The sequence below is a fragment of the Xenopus tropicalis genome, chromosome 7 (genome assembly GCF_000004195.4).
Source record: "Xenopus tropicalis strain Nigerian chromosome 7, UCB_Xtro_10.0, whole genome shotgun sequence".
In the NCBI taxonomy this organism is placed as follows: Eukaryota; Metazoa; Chordata; class Amphibia; order Anura; family Pipidae; genus Xenopus; species Xenopus tropicalis.
In genome coordinates this window covers 27,686,726-27,708,909 of record NC_030683.2, presented here as the reverse complement: position 1 = coordinate 27,708,909, position 22,184 = coordinate 27,686,726, and the positions used below count along the sequence as shown (strand labels likewise).

Genomic DNA, 22,184 nt, shown 5'->3' with positions numbered 1-22,184 from the left:
TATGAGAGACACAGCTGAAGTTCTTCAGAGACAGAGGACAACTTATTTCTGTTGGAAGAACATCAGATGAACTCAGTATCTACCAAGCTTCCAGTCTCATTGGCTCTTTGGGATTGGCCGCACTCATCATGCCAACCAACGTGTCTCTTCTGGCCACTCCTGAGAATTCCACTGTGTGGAATCCCTTTACTGGACCTTTGAAGACCATAGAAGCCTGGAACTTCCATCTATTGGCCGCCCTCATGTTTGTGGTAACGTCGCTCTCCATCGCTGAAAACTTTATTGTTATTCTTGTTACGGCCAAATTCAAGCAGCTGAGGCAGCCTTTGAACTATATCATTGTCAACCTGTCCGTGGCGGACTTTCTGGTGTCCGTGATTGGTGGTACCATTAGCATTGCGACCAATAGCAGAGGCTATTTCTACCTGGGTTCCTGGGCTTGCGTCCTGGAAGGCTTCGCTGTTACTTTTTTTGGTAAGGCTCGTTTGCATGCTAACGATCTGCCATTCAGAACTTGCCATTAGTTTGATCCACTTTGTATGCTGTGGCGTCTCTCTCTTGCAACGATCTATATAAAGATATAAAGATATACATTTGTGTCTGTGGAATGTGAAGTAGTTATCAGCTCTGTCATTTATGTATTCCATGATAGCAGCTTATTAACATGCAAGGAAATTAATTACCATACGCTGATTTGGCCTGAAAAAATCATGTCAAATTGATTCCAGTTATAAAAAAAAAAGCCGGTCCTCGTTTAATTACGGCTACGGTTGGGATTTGGCTAAAAAAAAAAGAAAGCAGAGCATATCATTGTATCATTAGCTAAAACAAGCGTTTACTCGCTAATTGCTGTGAACTGTCTAACTCCCTAACAGCATATTTGTATAGTGTGTCCCATAATGCACCATAAAAAGGCTAAATTTGCATGCAAGAAACAATTATGATGAGAATGCTGTGATTGTACGGCTGTCATTCCATTCAAGAACTTTTTTCTGAGTAATGTAACCTTGGGTCCCCAGATGTGGCTGGAGTTCAACTCCCAGTATATATATAGTGGTGGGTTAAAGCATGCTGGGAGATGTAGTCCAACCACATCTGGCTTGGTAAGAAACAAGGCACTGACACTAAAGCACAAAGGGACCAGTCAGTGGATAGAACATTGAAACAAATCCACCTGTTCCCCTGCACTTATATCCATAACTGGGCCATGAATACCTGGACTTTTAATTACTTTGTTAATTAAGTTTTCTTTAAATATGAAAACCATGATCCCTGCTGCTGTGTAAGTGATGGCAAAGTGCATGTCTACTGCAATAGGAAACATAGTATGGTCTGACTGAGTGTGTGTTAGCACTGACACTGCAATATTCCCGGAGGGGTACAGACGTAGGAAGGATGAATGAAAGGCAGGTTTCTATCCAATGTCATATATCTTAAAGGGGCCCTCCATCCAAACCTGTCATTGGTGTAGTGCAGGAAAGTGCAATTCTAAGGAACTTACCAATAAAGGTATAGGATCTGCTATCTGGAAACCCGCAATCCAGAAAGCTCTGACTATAGGAAAGACCATCTCCCATTGAGCCCATATTAAGAAAATAATTCTAATTTTTCAAAATGATTTGATTTTTTCTCTGTAATAATAAAACAGAACCTGTACTTGATCCCAACTAAGATACAATTACCCCTTATTGGGGGCAGAACAGCCCTATTGGGTTTATTTAATGGTTAAATGATTCCTTTTCTCTGTAATAATAAAACAGTACCTGTACTTGATCCCAACTAAGATATAATTACCCCTTATTGGGGGCAGAACAGCCCTATTAGGTTTATTTCATGGTTAAATGATTCCCTTTTCTCTGTAATAATAAAACAGTACCTGTACTTGATCCCAACTAAGATATAATTACCCCTTATTGGGGGCAGAACCGCCCTATTGGGTTTATTTAATGGTTAAATGATTCCCTTTTCTCTGTAATAATAAAACAGTACCTGTACTTGATCCCAACTAAGATATAATTACCCCTTATTGGGGGCAGAACAGCCCTATTGGGTTTATTTAATGGTTAAATGATTCCCTTTTCTCTGTAATAATAAAACAGTACCTGTACTTGATCCCAACTAAGATATAATTACCCCTTATTGGGGGCAGAACAGCCCTATTAGGTTTATTTCATGGTTAAATGATTCCCTTTTTCTCTGTAATAATAAAACAGTACCTGTACTTGATCCCAACTAAGATATAATTACCCCTTATTGTGGGCAGAACCGCCCTATTGGGTTTATTTAATGGTTAAATGATTCCCTTTTCTCTGTAATAATAAAACAGTACCTGTACTTGATCCCAACTAAGATATAATTACCCCTTATTGGGGCAGAACAGCCCTATTGGGTTTATTTAATGGTTAAATGATTCCCTTTTCTCTGTAATAATAAAACAGTACCTGTACTTGATCCCAACTAAGATATAACTAATCAGTGTCATTGCAATTGTAAGTAGTATCTGTCTGGCTGGTAGCATTCTCTGCACTTCGGGTTCTGACTCCTGAAACCACATGGCAAGCCAGCGGATTATCAGGCTCGGAGAAGAACTGACTCCTGTGATATTGTTTGAAGAGTCAGACGTCAGGAACAGAAAGGGACAGACAGACGTTCTGCTGAAATAACATTTACAGACACCTTTTATAACCACTAGAAAACATTAATTAACGTAGATTGGAAGTTGCTTCGAACTGCATTTTCTTTCACTGTGCAAAACCAGTTTTTCTGCAGTTTCTATGCCCTTTCAGATAACATAAGAACTATTGCTTTACTATTCAACCCCTCCAGTTCGTTTGTAAGCACTTCTAATTAGCACTGAGAGACTAAATATATATAATTTCATGCAATGAAATATATTAGATCTACAGGTAGCTTGTTACCTTTGCCTGCTTAGCTTTCTTTACTCAGTCACTCTACTAATTAACCTTTTTAATTACTGGTCACTTGCTGGAGCCCACGTTGCCAGTGAACTTACAGTGTTAAACAGAGAAAGGCAACCCACGGGCACAACATGCTAAGGGAATAGTCCAGCAGCATTGGGGGATCAGAATGGACCACTGTGGTCTGAATGTGCTGTTAGAGATACCCAGAATCTCATCCATAAAGTGTGTTATAACTGCTGCTTTGGGAGAGAAAGGAAGGAGACTTCCCTAAGCAGGCAAAAAAGTGACTACAGGTATGGATCCATTATCCAGAAACCTGTTATCAAAAAAGCTCAAGTCTCCTATGGATTCCATTTTAATCAAGTAATCTCAGCTAATATTTAATTAACTCTAATTGGAGGCAAAACATGTTAATAATTTTTTAATAGACTTAAGGCATGGAGTTCCAAATTACGGAAAGACCCCTTATCCGAAAGACACCTGGTCCCGAGCATTTTGGATAGCAGGTCCCATACCTGTATAACTTTATCGCTTTGTCAGCAAATCAACAGACTATTGTGCTTTAGTAAATGTTTTGATTATAATGTGCATTTAATAGGGCAATATTTGCCCTTGCCAAGATCTAATGACTAGAACAAGTACAGGTAGGGGACCCATTACCTGGAAACCCGTTATACAGAAAGAAAGCACACAGACTCAAATAGAAGAAAATAATTCCAATTTTTAAAATTGACTTTCTTTTTCTCTGTAATAATAAAACAGTACCTTGTACTTAATCCCAGCTAAGATATAATTACCCCTTATTGGGGGCAGAACAGCCCTATTGGGTTTATTTAATGGTTAAATGATTCCCTTTTCTCTGTAATAATAAAACAGTACCTGTACTTGATCCCAACTAAGATATAATTACCCCTTATTGGGGGCAGAACATCCCTATTGGGTTTATTTAATGGTTAAATGATTCCCTTTTCTCTGTAATAATAAAACAGTACCTGTACTTGATCCCAACTAAGATATAATTACCCCTTATTGGGGGCAGAACAGTCCTATTGGGTTTATTTCATGGTTTAATGATTCCCTTTTCTCTGTAATAATAAAACAGTACCTGTACTTGATCCCAACTAAGATATAATTACCCCTTATTGGAGGCAAAACAATCCTATTGGGTTTATTTAATGCTTATGAAAAAATCCCTAATCCCGAAAACCCCAGGTCTTGAGCATTCTGGATAACAGGTCCCATACCTGTATTATAAACCATGGCCAGTTCTCAGTGCTTTGTAGACAGTTGACCAGTCAATGTTATTGTGTCAAAGTTATATGTATTTATATTTTCTCTCTGTACCTTCCAAGGGATTGTGGCTCTGTGGTCTCTGTCAGTCTTGGCTTTCGAGAGATACATAGTAATCTGTAGACCTTTGGGCAATCTGCGCCTTCAGGGCAAACATTCAGCTCTGGCCATTATCTTCGTGTGGGTCTTCTCTTTTGTGTGGACCATCCCCCCGACCATGGGCTGGAGCAGCTATACCACAAGTAAGATTGGCACCACCTGTGAACCCAACTGGTAAGTGCTGAGCTGGGATGAGAATGCTATTAGAGGGATTGTTAGGGATGTAGAGGCTATCACAGCCCAGAGAGGCAGGGAGTATTTCACAGCTCTTTCAGAAGATTCATTCAGTCATGTTTAACTTTTACTGTGGCTTTAGAAAAGAAATCTACAGCTTGGTTATTCATTATTACTCTCCTGGCACTTGTCTCCTACTGTCACTAGTGTAACAAGCACTGTCCGATGTAGCACATCCTCACCCTGTACAACTTGGGTGCTTGGGTTTGGTGTCTGAAGGAGCCCAACATCTCAAGAACTTGACAGATAACTGAGCTTGGAAGTAAAGCCCCTTTAATGGCCCCATCCTCTTTTCATAAGATAAGTAGTTTTATACTGCCAATATCATGAGCTATGCCACTGTTCCAGCTGGCCGACAACCACAGGGTTAAGTACAGCCACCTGCAGTTAACCATGGGGTTGTTTCCCACAATGCTTTGCTGGCCATCCAGCTGCCAAAAGGATAGGCGTTTGATGCAGGAAGCATCTTTGGATGTTTCTCTGCACTGTTCCCTCACTCCTCTTTGGCTACTGTGACAGCTGATGGGGAGTGGGAGAACTGTGCAGAGAAACATCCAAAGATGCTTCCTGCATCAAACGCCTATCCTTTTGGCAGCTGGATGGCCAGCAAAGCATTGTGGGAAATATACCTTGGCTCAAGGACAACTGACTTCTGCCAAGAGTCAGAACCAGAGGGATAGTTACTGCTTTTCATTGCAATTACTTCAGTGTAAAAGCACTGCAAGTTTATGTCAATGTACAGTTGCTTAGAAATATATTTTCTTTTATTAGGGGGGTTATTTATTTGGGGTTTATGTGCCCTTTTACAGGAACTAATAATGAAGATAATATACACCAGTGTTGGGCAACCAGATGCCTCCGAGTTATTAATTTCACTTGCAGCGTTTTGGAACCATACACATTTTCCACCTGATGAAGGCATTCGATCCAAAAACATTTTGTGTAGTTGTTGAAATCAAACTGGGGAGACTCCCTGTACATTTCGATAAACCCATATGCGGTAGCCCTTTAAACTTACACTGTTCCAGTGAAGTAACTAGGGGGAACCTGGGAGGGGGCAACTGGGAGGGGGCCTGAAGAGAAGGCTCAGTGAGAACCAATAAGTCCTGGGATGCTTTTTCTGACCCCTTTCCACCCCCATGCTGTAACCAACTGGGTTGGTGCAGATATCTCATGAGTTGAATCAGCTGTGCCCCCACATCATTATTGTAAATGTCAACTTCCAGCATCCCCACCAAGTGGTATTGAAAGTTGCAATTCAACAACATTTAGAGCAGCTTCAGTTTCCCATGCCTGGTAAACAATGTGGGGCATGTTTATTAAAGAGCAAAATAGGGTTCAGTAGAGTTCTCCAGATGGGATCTCCACATCTTGCTATTCCTCTGCATAGGAATTCTTGGGGTCATATTTACCTCTTTAATAGAAAAGACAGAAAAGTTCTATGCAAGTGAACAGAGAGCTGTGAAGATCACTGGCCAATAGTGCCAAACTCTATTTTTACTCCTTATTCTACTACAGCCAATGCTAGAACCTCAACTTTTGTATTTTGTGCCGATCAGTTGAAATCTAACAACCCCACAACCAAAAAAGAAGTATCCCCCCCCCCTCTTCATAGTCAGGGTCCCATAAGAGAAACATGCGCTGTGACTTCAAAGCACTGGACCACATGGTTACAGAAATGCCATATCCCTAGGCCAGTAGATAATAGATATTTCCAGCAACAACAAAAGAAAAAAGACATGCTATGCTGTGAGCACATGTAAAGTGATTGTTCAATGGCAATAAATAATTCAACAAAGAATGGCGAATACACAGAGAGGGACTTATGTTCCCGAGTGAGAGGAACCATTAGAACATGAGGTCAGGCACTGGGTTTGGTCGTCAGAAGACCCGGGGGGAAAGCACTGAAGTGCTTCTTCATGAAACAGCTCGTACATAAGGGACAATAATAGTCTCCAATAGGATGTAAGGCACTGTCACCAATAAGAGAATGGGAAGGGATCAAGGTCTGAAAATGGCACAGAACAGACAGATGGAAAGATAATTATATCTGCCATCTAACCCTACACTTTAAAGAGGACTTGTCGCGCTTAGAAATAATTCCAAAATCTTTTCTATCACGTTAGCTGAGCAAAATAAACTTTACTTGCACTGTATAAATTATTTACATATTGTTCCCATCAGTCTTGGGATTCACAATCTTATTAAGGCAACTTTTGTATCGCCTCAGAATCATATATGTGCCAGAATGGGGGCCTGATGCCCATGTACAGGATACACCATTATAGCCCCTGAGAAGCGAGAGGGAATGAGAGGAGTGCAGTAACATCTAGAAGGTGCTGAATGGAAAGTGAAAGTAATTGCCTGCCCTGCCTTCTCATGCTCTGGCCCTGGCCAGACATTATATAATTTTGTTTCTTCTTCTGATAACGGGTTTCTTGATAAGGGATCCTGTTCCTGTATAAGGATACAGGTACAGGATCCCTTATCCAGAACCCATTATCCAGAAAGCTTTGAATTATGGGAAGGCTGTCTCCCATAGACTCCATAGTAATCACATTCACATTTTTAAAAATGATTTCCTTTTTCTCTGTAATAATAAACTAGTCCCTTGTACTAGATCCCAACTGAGATATAATTAATCCTTATTGGAGGCAAAACAATCCTACTGGGTTTATTTAATGTTTAAATGATTTTTAGTAGACTTAAAGTATGGAGATCCAAATTACAGAAAGACCCCTTATCTGGAAAACCCCAGGTCCCCAGCATTCTGGATAACAGGTCCCATACCTGTATTCCAGATACACTGACAGACTGTAATTAATTTTCTCTATCAGCCCATTCAACATGGTGCAGGGGGCAGGGAACACTGGGAGTACTGCGTTAGATCTTAGGAGGCTTCTTGTGAAAGCATTTACACAGCTAAAGCTTAAGACTTTCCTTAATGGAGATGTCCCATAAAGCAAAATCCATATTCAGAGTTCTATAATAATGACTGAGCCCTATAATGTACATTTGCTTCATAAGCTCCATGCATTAACGAGAAGGGCTGACCACCCTATATAGATTGCTACAGCGGTTGCTAGAATTATAGTATTATGATTTATTTATAAAGATGCTGTGTTATTCAGTGCCATTGTATACTGCATAGATAATATCAGTGGAATGATGTGTAAATTATAACATATGCGCTGGGGATGATGTTGTCCATAACAAATAACCCATAGGCAGGCAATAATAATGCGAAACAGGAATCCGTGGTTATGGACTCTTAACCTAAACCAGCTGTTGGTTTTAATTACAAATAGACAACAATAGGAAAGTGACAGATCTCCACGTCAAATAGAATTATATTGGGGAGCCAATGAACCACTTTGGGGCAATTATGTCATTATTCAGCATCAATTGGCTTCTGAACATATCAACCACATGAAGCCTGGAAGGTTAAGTTAGAGAATGTTCTGATTATTGTTTATTCAGTGGTGGAAATAAAATACAGCAGACCCTGCAACCTGCGGGGGGGGGGGGGGGGGGTCGGGGGCCTCAGATGGTCACAGGTCTGCTGGACCAAAAAAAATGAGTAGGCAACCAAATGGGAGGAAGGGGAGAAGAGGGTGTCACCATGTGCCATGTGACTGAGGGCGTGACCCGCTCCATGTCCCCTCATAAAGTTACATCACTGCGCCCCCCCCAACCTCCTGAAGGGGCCCCCACCCCCCACCCAACGTCCTCCCCTGAGTGTGCGTAAAATGTGGCAGGGGAGGACATCGGTGACCGGGGAAGCGGCAACAAGGAACGGGTCTGGGCCGCCCGGGCCCACTTGGTGGCTTAGCCCACTTGGTGCCAGTCTGACCCTGGTTCCTCTGCATGACTACATGAATGAAACTGAGGTATGGCAGGATCTCTTATCTTTAGACTTGGTCTATATAATCCCCTTTAATACAGTGAGATTTCTTCCAACAATAGCCAATAAAAATTAACATGAGATATAAAACTAAATCTTAACACAATCTCAGGCCACAAATCTGACTCTCTGGAATAATCAGGATCCCCAGAGGAAAACATAAAAAAAAATCAATTCTGGGCTTTAAATCCTAAAGTCAAGTAGGTTTAAGATAAGCTCTGTGAGCATTGTCATCACAATATGCTATAACGTAGATAGCTAGAATCTTAGCCATAAAGCATGGAGGTTTTTCTGCTTTATCCTTTGTGTGGTTTGGAGTGCAGCCTTGATCCCAAGTACACTAAAAGGCACCATCCATAGCCCATACCATACATTTACCAGGGGGCAGTGGCATTGGGCACACAGGGTTCATATACAATGACTACAGAGGAGCAGGAAGACAACTGTCCCACAGAATGGGGGTTGCCTTTGCTTAGGTTAGAAATGCTAGAAAAGTCACAGCTATATAGTTTAGCTGGCCAACCCCAGTAATGTTGTGGGAGACCCCTAGACTCCTGGGCCATGGCCGTCTGTAGGAATCAATGGGAGATGACAATAGGAGCTTGTGGCCTCAAGCAAGGGCAGCAGACAGACAATGCCTTTGGTAAGACTAACATCTAGCTGAACCAGTAATACCTTCAAATATGCTTGGGAAAGTAAAGACATAGGAAATTCTCAATATAGGCAAAACCATATAACATTGAGAAATAGCAGCTCTATAAATACCTTCATAAATATAAAAGCACATATACTAAGTTAAAATTGGTCACCTGTTTGACCCATCAACTTTGGAGCAGTTGCATTAGAGTTTGATTGGCCAAAGTGGTGTAGGGACAACATTCAGACAAGTGATTGTCTAGGTGGTCAAGGACTGATGGAACCATACAAAATATCCATGTGTGTGGCTACTGTAAAATGGGCTTTATGAGACCTGGATTTTAGGGTCACCCAGCATTTACTTTCTTTATAGAGCTGAGTCTCTTCACAGCATTACTGCAAAGGAAAATGTTCTAGAAACAGCCACCAGATTGAGTTTGAAGAATAAGAAGACAGAAAATCAAATATAATTAAAAAATCTATAACAGACTGAATGTGCAATCTATAGGGCAGATATTATCTGTGTCATTAACCCTCCTTTATACATGTTTAACAGAACAAACTGATATAGAGGACCTAAGCAGTAATTAGTTAGTGAGTTTGTTTTAGGGAATGCACTTGTCTTTCTGGCACAATCATAAATTCCTTTGGCACAGATGGTAAATAGAGATGGACAAAATTCTATAATTATTGTTCTTGTTCAGTTACTCATCGAGAAAAGATATGTCGCTCTTTCATTAAACCTAAATGCTAAACTTATAAATAGGCTAAACCTACTTGAATTCATCAGGACAACCCCATTATAGAGCGACTCCACCCAAAAAGCCTAATGAAAGAGAATGTAATTCTAAGCCACTTTCCAATATCAATTAATTCAAAAATGTCAATGGCTTTCAAGTTATTTGGAAATGTAAAGGCAGTGTCCGTCTGACTGTTTATAGTCTCTGCACTCGGGGCTCCGACTCCTGAAACAAAAGCCAGCTGATTAAAAGACCTGAAACAGAAAGAGGCATTTGCCAATAAGTCTAAAAGCATTGAAATTTCTCATTAATGTGTATTAGAAAGTTGCTTTGAATTTATTTTCCTTTGTTATTCAAAAACACTATTTATAAAGATGTATAAGCCTTCTTCTCTACCAATATCTTCTTCCCCCAAAGACAGAACATTTTCCCTGTGGGCAATTGCCTCTCCCACGGGTGATAAAGTGCCATTGGGACTGATGAGAAATTCTGTAGGTTAAATATATGAATGTAATGTAATGAAGCAAAGTTGGCTTGATAGATTTCTGTTCAATACAATGAGGGGATACAAACTGACCTAGGTGCAGCCTTTAGCTGGCCATACACGCACCGATAATATTGTACGAAACCTCGTTTCGTACGATATTCGGTGTGTGTATGGCAAGTCGGCGAGTCGACCGATATCGCAGGAGTCTGCTGAAATCGGTCGACTCGCCGATCGGCCAGGTTAAAAGATTTTGATTGGGTGCCATAGAAGGCACCTGAGCAAAGTCTGCCGTCAGGGCTGAATCGGCAGAAGGAGGTAGAAATCCTATTGTTTCTATCTCCTTATCTGCCGTTTCAGCCCTGAACGGTTAGTGGCCGATTGTACGATCTTTCCTGCGACTGATGGTCGCAACGAAAGATCAGAAATCGCCACGTGTGTGGCCACCATTAGGGATAACTGAATACAGGAATTGCATAGAAAGTGCATAGACAGGGTCACTGACATTCAAAGGCAGCAAAAAGCCTGTATAAAACTGGGAATATCTCAGAAACAAATAGAAACTGGAAAAGTGCTCAGAACCTTTATGTTTGGGTTATATCTGCTTTCAGATGAAATCTGATCTCATTGTCAGGACAGGAGAGGGTCAGAATTGGATCTAATAGATAGTTTAGCATTATTAGGGAGAAATGTATTTTGCATAGCTTGCTTCCTTAGTCTAATAATGGCACACAAAAATGGTTCAGTTGTCACGGTTATTGTGCAACAAGTCGAAAAAGTTGCAGTTTTTGCAACTTTTCCACAACTTTTTCCTGCACGTTCTTTTTCAGCTCAGATTTTTGATAAATGGACATTCGTGGAAATGAGTCTATTTGTACAGGTATGGGACCCGTTATCCAGAATGCTTGGGACCCGGGTTTTTTTCTGTATAAGGGGTCTTTCCGTAATTTAGATCTCCATATTGTGTCTATTAAAAATAATATAAATGTTAAATAAACCCAATCAGATTGTGTTGCCTCCAATAAGGGGTGATTATATCTTAGTTGGGATCAAGTACAGGTACTGTTTTATTATTACAGAGAAAAGGGAATCATTTAACCATTAAATAAACCCAATAGGGCTGTTCTGCCCCCAATAAGGGGTAATTATATCTTAGTTGGGATCAAGTACAGGTACTGTTTTATTACTACAGAGAAAAGGGAATCATTTAACCATTAAATAAACCCAATAGGGCTGTTCTGCCCCCAATAAGGGGTGATTATATCTTAGTTGGGATCAAGTACAGGTACTGTTTTATTATTACAGAGAAAAGGGAATCATTTAACCATTAAATAAACCCAATAGGGCTGTTCTACCCCCAATAAGGGGTAATTATATCTTAGTTGGGATCAAGTACAGGCACTGTTTAATTATTACAGAGAAAAAGGGAATCATTTAACCATTAAATAAACCCAATAGGGCTGTTCTGCCCCAATAAGGGGTAATTATATCTTAGTTGGGATCAAGTACAGGTACTGTTTTATTATTACAGAGAAAAGGGAATCATTTAACCATTAAATAAACCCAATAGGGCTGTTCTGCCCCCAATAAGGGGTAATTATATCTTAGTTGGGATCAAGTACAGGCACTGTTTAATTATTACAGAGAAAAAGGGAATCATTTAACCATTAAATAAACCCAATAGGGCTGTTCTGCCCCAATAAGGGGTAATTATATCTTAGTTGGGATCAAGTACAGGTACTGTTTTATTATTACAGAGAAAAGGGAATCATTTTTAAAAATTTGAATTATTTGCTTATAATGGGAGGTGGCCTTTATGTAATTTGGAACTTTCTGGATAATGGGTTTCCGGATAAGGGGTCCTATACCTTTAGTTTAAAAAATAAAAGTTACCAGGTGATCTTTTTTAAAGTCCAAGTATAACCTTAAAAGAAAGGGATGTCACTCATAGAACAGGACCATTCATATATGAAAGAGTAGCTCTGGAAACTCTGGGTTCATTTTCTTGTAGCCTACAGTATAAATTGTAAGGGTGAAGACACACTGAGCTACTTAGTAGCAGCTACTTGCCATGGCTACTAAACTCCTCCCTGCCATAGACAATACTGAGAATTGCCTCTGCTAAAACACACGTAGAGACAATTATCAGTAAATGATCAGCATTGTCTAATTTAGTAGCTGTAACAAGTATCTGCTACTAGTGGTCTGTGTGTCTTCACCATAAAGCTGGCCATACACGGGCAGATCCGCTCGCTTGGCGATGTCGCTGAGCGAGCGGATCTTCACCCGATATCCCCACCTAGGGGTGGGCGATATCGGGGAGGCATGTAGGCGAATTCGATCGGTTGGCCCTGGGGCCAAACGATCAAATTCTGCACGCGGCAATGGGGCAGTCGGTTCGGGGACCGCATCAACGAGCCGATGCGGTCCCCGATCCGACTGGATTTTCTAACCTGGCCGATTGATATCTGCCCAATTTCAGGCCAGATATCGGTCGGCCAGGGCCGATAAGCTGCCGAATCGCTCCAAGGGACCCATATCGGCAGCTATAATCTGCCCCTGTATGGGGACCTTTAGGGGCGAGATTTTCTGGCTCTAAGAAATTCTGCATGCAGACCAGAGTATAATTAGGGGATTTATAAGCACAATAGTCAATTTCTATCAGCATTGTTTAGACATATACGCAGAAATGATAATTTGCCTTTTAAAGAGGGACAATGAAGTGTAAGGAAAATAAATAGCAAATGAAAAGTTTTTCAGACGCGGCAACTCTGCTTTTGTGAGTAAAGCTGACAGCTCTGTCAGAATGCCCAGCGATACTCCTGGGGACAACCAGCAATTTGTCTGCATTATAGAGGGATAAACATGCAATCTGAAGCACTTATTTTAATTGTATTTTAGTTTGGTGCCTTCTGTTGTTAGAGGGAAAAGGTGCGAGTGAACAGTAATTCCTTTATTTCCTTTTAACTCTTTAATGGTTATTGGGGGTTTAGAAATTGTGCTTTAAATGGTATTGTGTACTTATTTGTTTTAAAGAGAATGTCCAGCCAATTTGTTTGTATAATGAAATAAAATCATCCATTATTGGGGTGATGTTCTCCTTTGGGGGAACCATGAGGCTGACGTGAGAGCATAAACACTAGAAATGGTTCTTAAGATTAAGAGGTGAGAAAACACTAGAAGGTTCTGCTAAACCTAACCCTACGGTTTGACAAAGGTTGGCCACTGCTTTTGGGGTTAGAGAGTGTTGAGCTTTGGTTGCCATTGATCCTTCAGCAGTCCCGAAAGTCTGCATTTTATAATCTACTACATTAAGCAATAAAAGGTATTTAGTCTACGTCTTCCTGGACTTGGAGACAGCCAGGGAATTGTTCCATGCTGAAGTAATGAATCTGAGGACTTGTGGCCCCTCTGATTTTCAGATTATTAGTGCACCACCCGCTGAGAAAATAAGTCCCAGAACCCATCATTTCAACATGCAGCAAAGTGAGGTTCATTCTCAGGAACCAAGTATGCAATAAAATCATATATATATATACAGTATATACACATGTATGTTATGTAACATTATCCATCCCTTAGTGCTTATTCAGAGAGGACTGTATTCATCAGGTAAAGTCAGTAGTTCTTCTATTTGCAGTGCAGCACAAGTGCAAAAAATACTTGTGGATATTGCCCTGCAGTTAGCAAATGGCCTGTATTTTTGTCTAAGAATTTGATTGTTGTGTCATGGACCTTAGCTGAACAAATTCCTTCTAGTACCCCCAACGTCTGTTAGACTTTACCAGTGCCATCCCTTATTTATACTTAGTAGCCTCACTCTGTACTTGGCCCATTTCAAAAGACTGCTTTCTCTGTAGCATAACTAAAAATCCCCCCCCCCCCAAGAAAACCTGGTTCACTGAAGATAAGATAACTTAAGATAACTTTTAGTATGTTATAGAATCTACTATTCCTAGCAACTTTGCAATTTGTCTTTGTTTTTTTTTTATTTGCCTACTTTGTCTGAAGCTTTCAGATTTCACATGGGGGTCACTGACTCCACTAACCAAAAAACCATTTCTGTGTGAGGCTACAATTTTATTTTCATTGTTACTTTTTATTTCTTTTCTCTCTATTTACTCCCTCTTCTATTCATATTCCAGTCTCTCTTTCACACCACTGCCTGGTTACAAAGGTAAACAAGACCCTAGCAACCAGCTGCTGAAATTTCAGACTGGAGGGAAGCTAAATTAAAAGCTAAATAACTGAAAAACTGCAAAAAATGAAAACCAATTGTTCAGAATATCAATGGCTTCCCCACCTGCAAGATATTGCTACTCAGATCCCAAGTGACAGTACAGTCTCTCCTTGGGACTTTCCTCCGGTCTGATGACCTAAGTGGCCATAGCTAAAGCCACCCCATCTCCCAGTTTTATTTATTATATAAATTATAGGAGAAACATCTCTTGAAACTTTCAAATTACTAGTGTGAAGAAGTGTATATGGAAATATTAACTAATACATACTACTACTACTAACAATAATAATATATTTTGCATATACTGTATATAACGTTTTAAATTATACAAGTTGTTTTTCTTCCTGCTAAGTTTTTTCACTGATTTCTTGACTTGTAGATAATGTATTAGTTCTTAGTTGTTGAGAAATGACACTTACCATACTCACAGTACTGCATTTTGAGATTAAGTAATACTGGATATATACGATTACTAAATATATTGTGGGGTGTATAATTCTGGGGGTGGGGGGCAAGAGACTGTTGTGTGACATGGAATTCCTGGGCTTAAGCTTGCTGTTGCATTGCCATGGTTAGATTGAGCAGCTCTGAGATGCACCAAGACGTAGGGGACTGTCCCCAGGGGACACTGTCCTGTCACAATTACTTGGTGTTGAGATGTTTAATACAGAGGACTCTCCCTACTGCACTAAGGAAAGGAAGAGATTTCTGCTCCAGTTAAGGTTCTGGAAAAGAGCTTAATTGTTACCCTCAACTGTATTTAGTTAAAGACACTATTCAAGAAAAAGAACTCTCCAGTGCCAAATGTATCTATGAGAAATATGTGTTTGGGCTGATTCAATATACCAGCGAACGCTATCAGCAAATTCCCTTCTAAAATTGCAATATTTTATAGCTGGATTATATTAACCTTTATATAACAGCTAACATCAACTCTTACAACTACTAAACTTAAATGACCTGTCTGTATTATTGTTATATAACTACATTTCATGTCCTAGCTATATCCCTACTTCTCCTTGGTAAATCACAATTGTGCTCCTCCAGCTACAAGGTCAAGAATATAATCCAGGAATATCCAGCATGAAAGGCTTTAATTGTTGTTCAATTGTGTATGATTCCTACCATGCTTTAACAACTCATGGCTAAAGTTCGGTAATAGTGGGATGTGACTAAACATTGTATATTACTGAATGAAGAGGTCACCATGTCATCTCATAGATTAATAGACTATTAATACAAACAGTACACTTGTTGCAAAGGATATTTTAAGCTATGGTATCTGTCCTGTGGTCTGTTTAAGTGCAATCATCCCATTCCTTTGTATGTTGGGGGATCTATCAAAATAGTGTTGTGACCTCCATATATCCTTGTTTATCAAAGACATTTTATTTTCTTTTGAAAAGATGTGGTTTGTTTAATGCCTTTTGCTTTCCTGTGGCATAGGTACTCGGGAGAGATGAGGGATCATACCTACATCATCACGTTCCTTACAACCTGCTTCGTATTTCCTTTACTGGTCATTTTTATGTCTTATGGAAAGTTGATGCGGAAGCTAAGAAAGGTTTGTAAGCATGCCATGTTTTCCCATATACTGTATGATTTAGTGCCATAAGAAGGCACCTAAAGACAGAAGATCCAAGCTGAAGTTCTTCAGTTGTTCCTAACTGACTAACTATGGATAAATGGACTGTGCTATTGTGAGTTATAGCAGTGAATGCTTCAACAAGCAGCCTAATAATGTTACAAAAGTTCAAGGGCATCTTCAGTTGACACTGAAATTCCAGGACAATACAGCGGCCCCATGAATGAGATCAACAGCTGCCACTTAAGGTGGCCATACACGAGCAGATTTAAGCTGTTGATTCGGGTCCTTCAGACCAATTGCACAACTTTTCTGCCCATGTATGGGGACCCCTGATGGACCTACCTGACCAATATCTGGCCTAAAATTGGCAAGATGTTGATCAGACAGGTTTGATTTTCCAGTCAGATTGGGGACCACATCGGCTCATTGATGCAGTCCTTATTCTGACTGGTCCTATTCCTGTCATTGTATTTGATCTTTTGGCCTAAGGGTTAAACAATCAAATTAGCCTGATATCGGCCACCTTAGGTTGGTATGTCGGGAGAAAGGTCCGCTTGTTTGGCCACCATTGAGTGGCTCTTAAAGTATATGGCCACCTTACGGGTGAAGACACACGGAGCTACTAGTAGCAGCCACTTTTTCACAGCTTCTAAACACCAGAAAATACTCTGCCATAGACAATACTGAGAACTACCTCTGCTAAAATGCATATTGAGACTGTTATCAGTAAATGATCAGCATTTTCTATTTTAGTAGCCACTACAAGCAGCTGCTACTAGTAGCTCTGTGTGTCTTCACCCTAACTCTTTTTGAGGCTTCATTAACCTTTTTACACGGTGCCTTGTAAAATATAACCTGGGTTGTTTCTCTGCAGGTGTCCGATACACAAGGGCGGTTGGGCTCTACTAGAAAACCAGAGAAGGAGGTCACTCGAATGGTTGTCATAATGATCCTGGCGTTTCTTATCTGCTGGACTCCATATGCAGCCTTTTCTATCCTTATCACCGCACACCCGACTATTGATCTGGATCCACGTTTAGCTGCAATTCCTGCTTTCTTTGCAAAAACAGCATCAATGTACAATCCTATTATTTATGTCTACATGAACAAGCAGGTATGATATCTGATCCCACAGGTACAATTACATATGCTGGAGATTCACTGCAGTTACATACAGAGCTGTTGGGTAATGAAGCAAATATACCAGCAATACAAATATATTCCTTCTTCTTTCTGTGCTGGGATCGATCCTCTGCAGTTTTATTTAAGAGTCCGTAGTGCATATTCCATGAATCTGTGCTTGCAATGCAAGTTCTGTGCTTCTGTTTACTCAGTTAGCACTTTTTTTGTAGTTATGTTAGAAAAGTTGCAAAGTTTGCTACAGGTCTAATCACCTAAAGTAACCAATACGCTGACATTCTATTGGTTGCAATGGGTTACAGTACCTGGAAAACTATTATATATGAAGCTTTATCTCAGGTTCAGCCAACCAATTGCCCCCCAGAGGCAGCTTGTGGACAGGCTATATTTGGCATTAGTCCAGCCACTTCCTGACCTCTCCTTGCCTTTCCCAGAAGCAGTAGTGACAGAGCGGCATTTATTTATATATTTGTGCTCCCCACATCCCACCCCTTTTCGATAATGTCAAAGAATGGGAGGGTACATAAATAGGCATGGCTTAACGAGCTTGGTTAGGTGCAGTTTGAGGCAGCATGGTTTAGGGTAGGATGTGGCACTATTAATTAATGAGCAGTCCTCTGGGTGCTCCTCTTGAGCCTGCACCTACCCCCATGAATGCAGCAATAAGTGCCCCCTCATCCCCTCATTTGCGTATCATTCAGAAGCTTAGTTATGGAGCAGTGATGGACATAGGCTGCAACGGCATTCTGTAATTTGGTAAGGAGAGGACCAGCCTGTGCCCACTGCCACTGCCCTGCCCAGAGCAAAGTGCAGAGTGCAGCCAGACCCGGGGCAGAAGTGCTCCGTGCATTATTGCCAAGAGGCTTTCTCTTGTGCTCCTTAGTTGTCTTTGCACTTTTGTCCAAGTTCTTGGTAAATAATTTGCAAAATGAATGTAAACCACGTATTTCTAAAGATAAATTATTTGGTAGGTTTTAAGATTCGCAGAGTTTCTGAAATGCTTACTGTACCAAATGAATTGACATCCATGGAAGTGGAAAGTATTTCTCCCTGCATTTCAGCTACAGAAAAGGGGCCATAATCACCAGTTATATAAGAGGATGTGATGTAGCACTTACGGCTCGCTGAAATCGCTAGGATCTTGTTTTAGCCAACTAAATTCAGGTTGCTGAAATGTTTGTTAATTGCTATTTATTTGCTGATTTTAGCAGACTGGAGAGAATGTAAAAATTAAAATTGCATGAGCCAACGTCACTCTTCCAGTCGGTACCACTATTGTGAAGTTGTTACTAAGGCCTAAAAGAGGTTTACCGACATTGCAAAAAGTTAACTGAATAGTTGATGATGGTTCCAGAGCAGAAGTAATTCCCTGATCCTTCGATTCTCTTAGTAGGGAATTGTTGTGGCACCAACTTCAACAGCCACAGACTCCTTGAATAATGAAAAAAAAAATCTAATCCAATGTCAATCTTACTTTAAGTACTTTATCCAGTACCTATTAAAGAGCCAAATTATTGCAGAAAGTTAAATGTTGAATATTTGGTCACAGTATGGTAGTATGATGATGCCCACATTCCTTTCAGCTACATTTCCCTAAGAAAGCGCCAGTTTCCTATCATCTAGTACAGTGGTGGGCAAACTGCGGCTCTTTATACCCTTGAATTTGGCTCTCACAGGTGCGGGCTCACATGTACAGTGCAATCGAATTTTCATTGCCCGTAACAAAAATCAGCAGGGACGGGGTGGTCTTTGGGCTACGGGAGAAACATCGCAGGCGGGGGCGGGATACGCAGTGCAGGGGAGGCTCGCTCGTTTCATGCACGAGTGAGCAAGTGACAGTCTGCAAAAAATTTGGCTCTCAAAAGAAATTTCAATTGCTGTTTTGTTGATATTTGGCTCAGTTGACTAATGAGTTTGCCCACCACTAATCTAGAACACAATGTTTTGGACAAGGTTTTCAAGTTCCACTTTGAGGTTCAATATTTTTTCAGCACCCATTCCCTTTATTCATAATAAAGTTACAGATATAGGAAAACCTTTATCAGTCATTTAACCTTACTTCCAAAATAATTTAGTCAAAACCCCAACCTAAATGACCTTTAAGCTGGCCTTTCAGGGATACACAGGAGAACAAACAAGTCATCTTCTCAAATCTCACTTTAAGCTGGTCTTTCGTTGGAACCTTCCCAGGGGCCTATGGGACAAAAATAAAACCAGTGACCTATGATAATCCTCTATAGGACCAAGCATATATAAGTGTGTTTTAGCTGAGACACTGCTTGTAGACTTCCTAGTGACGTCCTTGTAAAAATATCATTAACTTAATTTTTCTTGCTCACCATTGGATTGTGACAAATTGACAAGCAGATGCTTGCAGTAAGGCTGAGCATCAACAGTCATGACGATTGGTTCTATTTAGTCGGTGGAAGATTTGTTGCTTGTGTTAATTTGGGCAACAATGTTGTCCCTTGGTTTGGTTAACCTTCTAGGATGATTGATCTGATTTAAACCCGGTATTACATATCAGTAACTCTAATCATTTGTGTGTCTCATTTGCAGTTTAGGAGGTGTTTATACCAGATGTTCAACATCAACGACCCAGAAGCCAAAGAGTCCAATTTAAACCCAACTTCAGAAAGGGGTGTGCTAACACGTAACAATAATGGAGGTGAAATGCTGGCCATTGCCACACACATAACTAGTTCTGCTGTAACCAATCGGGAAGAAGAAAAAAGCAGCAGCAATTCCTTTGCGCACATACCGGTGTCAGACAATAAAGTCTGCCCAATGTAAGTCTATTCGGGAAGAGCCAGGAGCAAGACTTGGTCACAGAAGAAGGGTGTGAAGTGCCATATTTTTCAGAGGCCTACTTCCTCTGAAGAAAATACTTTTTGCTGTTGTTCTGTTGTTGTATATTTATAATGAAAATGATGGGAGATGGGAAACATTGCAAATATATCATCTGTTTGATCGTTCTGTACATTCCAACATATGGGGATCACACAGTTTGCTTTCATTCCAATGATGTCAAGCATTGCTCTGTTTCACATTTTATTCTGCTGAATTATACTGCAATATTAATATATAGGGATTTAAAAAAAAAAAAAAATGTATGCATTGTGTGACAAATTGTTCATAGTTTTATTTTCATCTATCCTAACTGCAATTTCAATTGTATTATTTATGCGACAATAAAAATATATATATATATAAAAAACATATGTTTATTTAATTTGCCAATATATTTCGTTTTGATAGAATGCTGGGCTGAGAAAACACTGGTATAATGACCTACTCCTTATCACAAAGCCTAAGAAAGGAAAAGAGGGGTTTGTTTATACAGAGGACTTCCCATTGGAACTGTGATTTCTTTTTACTGGCATGTAAAAGAAAAAGTTTGATCAGCACAAGCCCTGTTCATCAAACCCCTGTTGGAACAGAGGATATTCTGTCCTTTCAATGTTGAACAAAAGGCAACAGTGATAGAGGTGACTTCTGCCTATCACACTAACATAACTATTAGGTTTTAAAAACCAAAACACCACATGTGATTGAGTAGTAAGAGGTGCAAAATTGCTTCTATTAGTGCTATCGGAAAGAGTTTGTGCCCAAGGCATACCGGCATCTCCGTACCTGTAGCACTGGTGGTGCAATGCAGAACGCTTCATACTGCCTGCCATAGGGCACATGATATGTAAAGGGCCCCTTTGCACCCTATGCCCACCAATACTGAATGCCAGTAGCGCTGTATCCATGGGGGAAGTGTAGGTCCTTGCACTCAATTCTGAAACACAAGGACCACAGGCACCAATGGCGGAAAAGTGCCAAAAACATGATGGCTTTACAGCCCACTGTCTGTATATGAGCCCTCATGTATTTTCACCATATATACAATTAAAACGCCTCAGCTTAATATCAATATTTATTTTAGCTTTAATTCTACATAACATAATTCACTGAAGCCCTTTTTGATGTCTTTTTGTAATGTACCAGACAGATTATTTTCTTTAAGCCATTTTTTTGCCTACAGATGTCAGAGAAATCAATTAGCCCGATAGATAAGAGGGACACAGCATTTGTGTGTTGTGCAGTTTCCCTTGCAGGGTAGTATTTTCATAGACAAAATTCAGATATGGATGCAAAGGCTGAATTCTATTCTTAATGGAAGATAAAAATGCCAAATGAAAAGCCTGTTACAGGGTTAACATAATATACACCCATATCAACCTCATTGGGCTACTTTATAATGCTGAGTGGTACACAGAACAAGACAATACCACATTCAATAAAATGAGAGTTCACAGTTTTGTGCTGCAAGTACATCAATCTGTAATGGTTTTTGCTGTTTAGATGATTTTCATCTAATAGTCATTTGACTACTCAAGGGCATCACCGATATCATTGCCAAACATCATGGTTTCCATACAACCAGGTGTAAGAACGTGTGGTGCATCAGATGGTCCCTACATGGAATAATCTGGAAAACACTAATCTGGAGCTATCATAGGAGTGACTATTCTTCATACATGACCATCACATGACTCAAATGTACTTGTTCACAGTAATGGACCAGTCTATTCATATGAACTGCCATGTCCCAAAGGGCTAAATAATCACTATAACCTTTAATAAGGGAGGAAACTATATTTATTAGCTATTCCATCAATACGCCACTGCTGTTAAGACCTTTTCTGACCTTTGGGCTGGCTCTCCAGTGACCCTGTGAATATATGGTCGTTTGGGAATTAATCGGCTCCAGAAGTGACACTATATTAATGGACACAGTAAGATATATAGTAGTCTGATTTGGATCCCTAGGCCAATGGCCATTTGATGTACATGCAATTCATGCAGCTCTCTGTCTCCCATATAGTCCTATATCAACAAACCCTTGTCATGATGGGTCTT

General features: G+C 40.2%; 1 protein-coding gene across 1 annotated transcript; it reads left to right on the top strand.

Annotated features, from left to right (window-relative positions):
• The first annotated feature begins 128 nt into the window (after window positions 1-128).
• On the top strand, window positions 129-20,069 carry LOC100489056 (opsin-VA-like). Its single transcript, NM_001278751.1, has 5 exons — window positions 129-474; window positions 4,274-4,484; window positions 15,995-16,112; window positions 17,011-17,250; window positions 19,836-20,069. The coding sequence occupies exons 1-5, from the start codon at window positions 129-131 to the stop codon at window positions 20,067-20,069; spliced, it is 1,149 nt and encodes a 382-aa protein (NP_001265680.1).
• The last annotated feature ends 2,115 nt before the right edge of the window (window positions 20,070-22,184 follow it).

Excerpts from the sequence above, each read along its gene's own strand:
- LOC100489056 (NM_001278751.1), top strand. The coding sequence starts at position 129 with ATGCCAACCAACGTGTCTCTTCTGGCCACTCCTGAGAATTCCACTGTG. Across the intron at positions 4,485-15,994 it reads ACCACCTGTGAACCCAACTG|GTACTCGGGAGAGATGAGGG; the intron begins GTAAGTGCTGAG and ends CCTGTGGCATAG. Across the intron at positions 17,251-19,835 it reads ATGTCTACATGAACAAGCAG|TTTAGGAGGTGTTTATACCA; the intron begins GTATGATATCTG and ends TCTCATTTGCAG.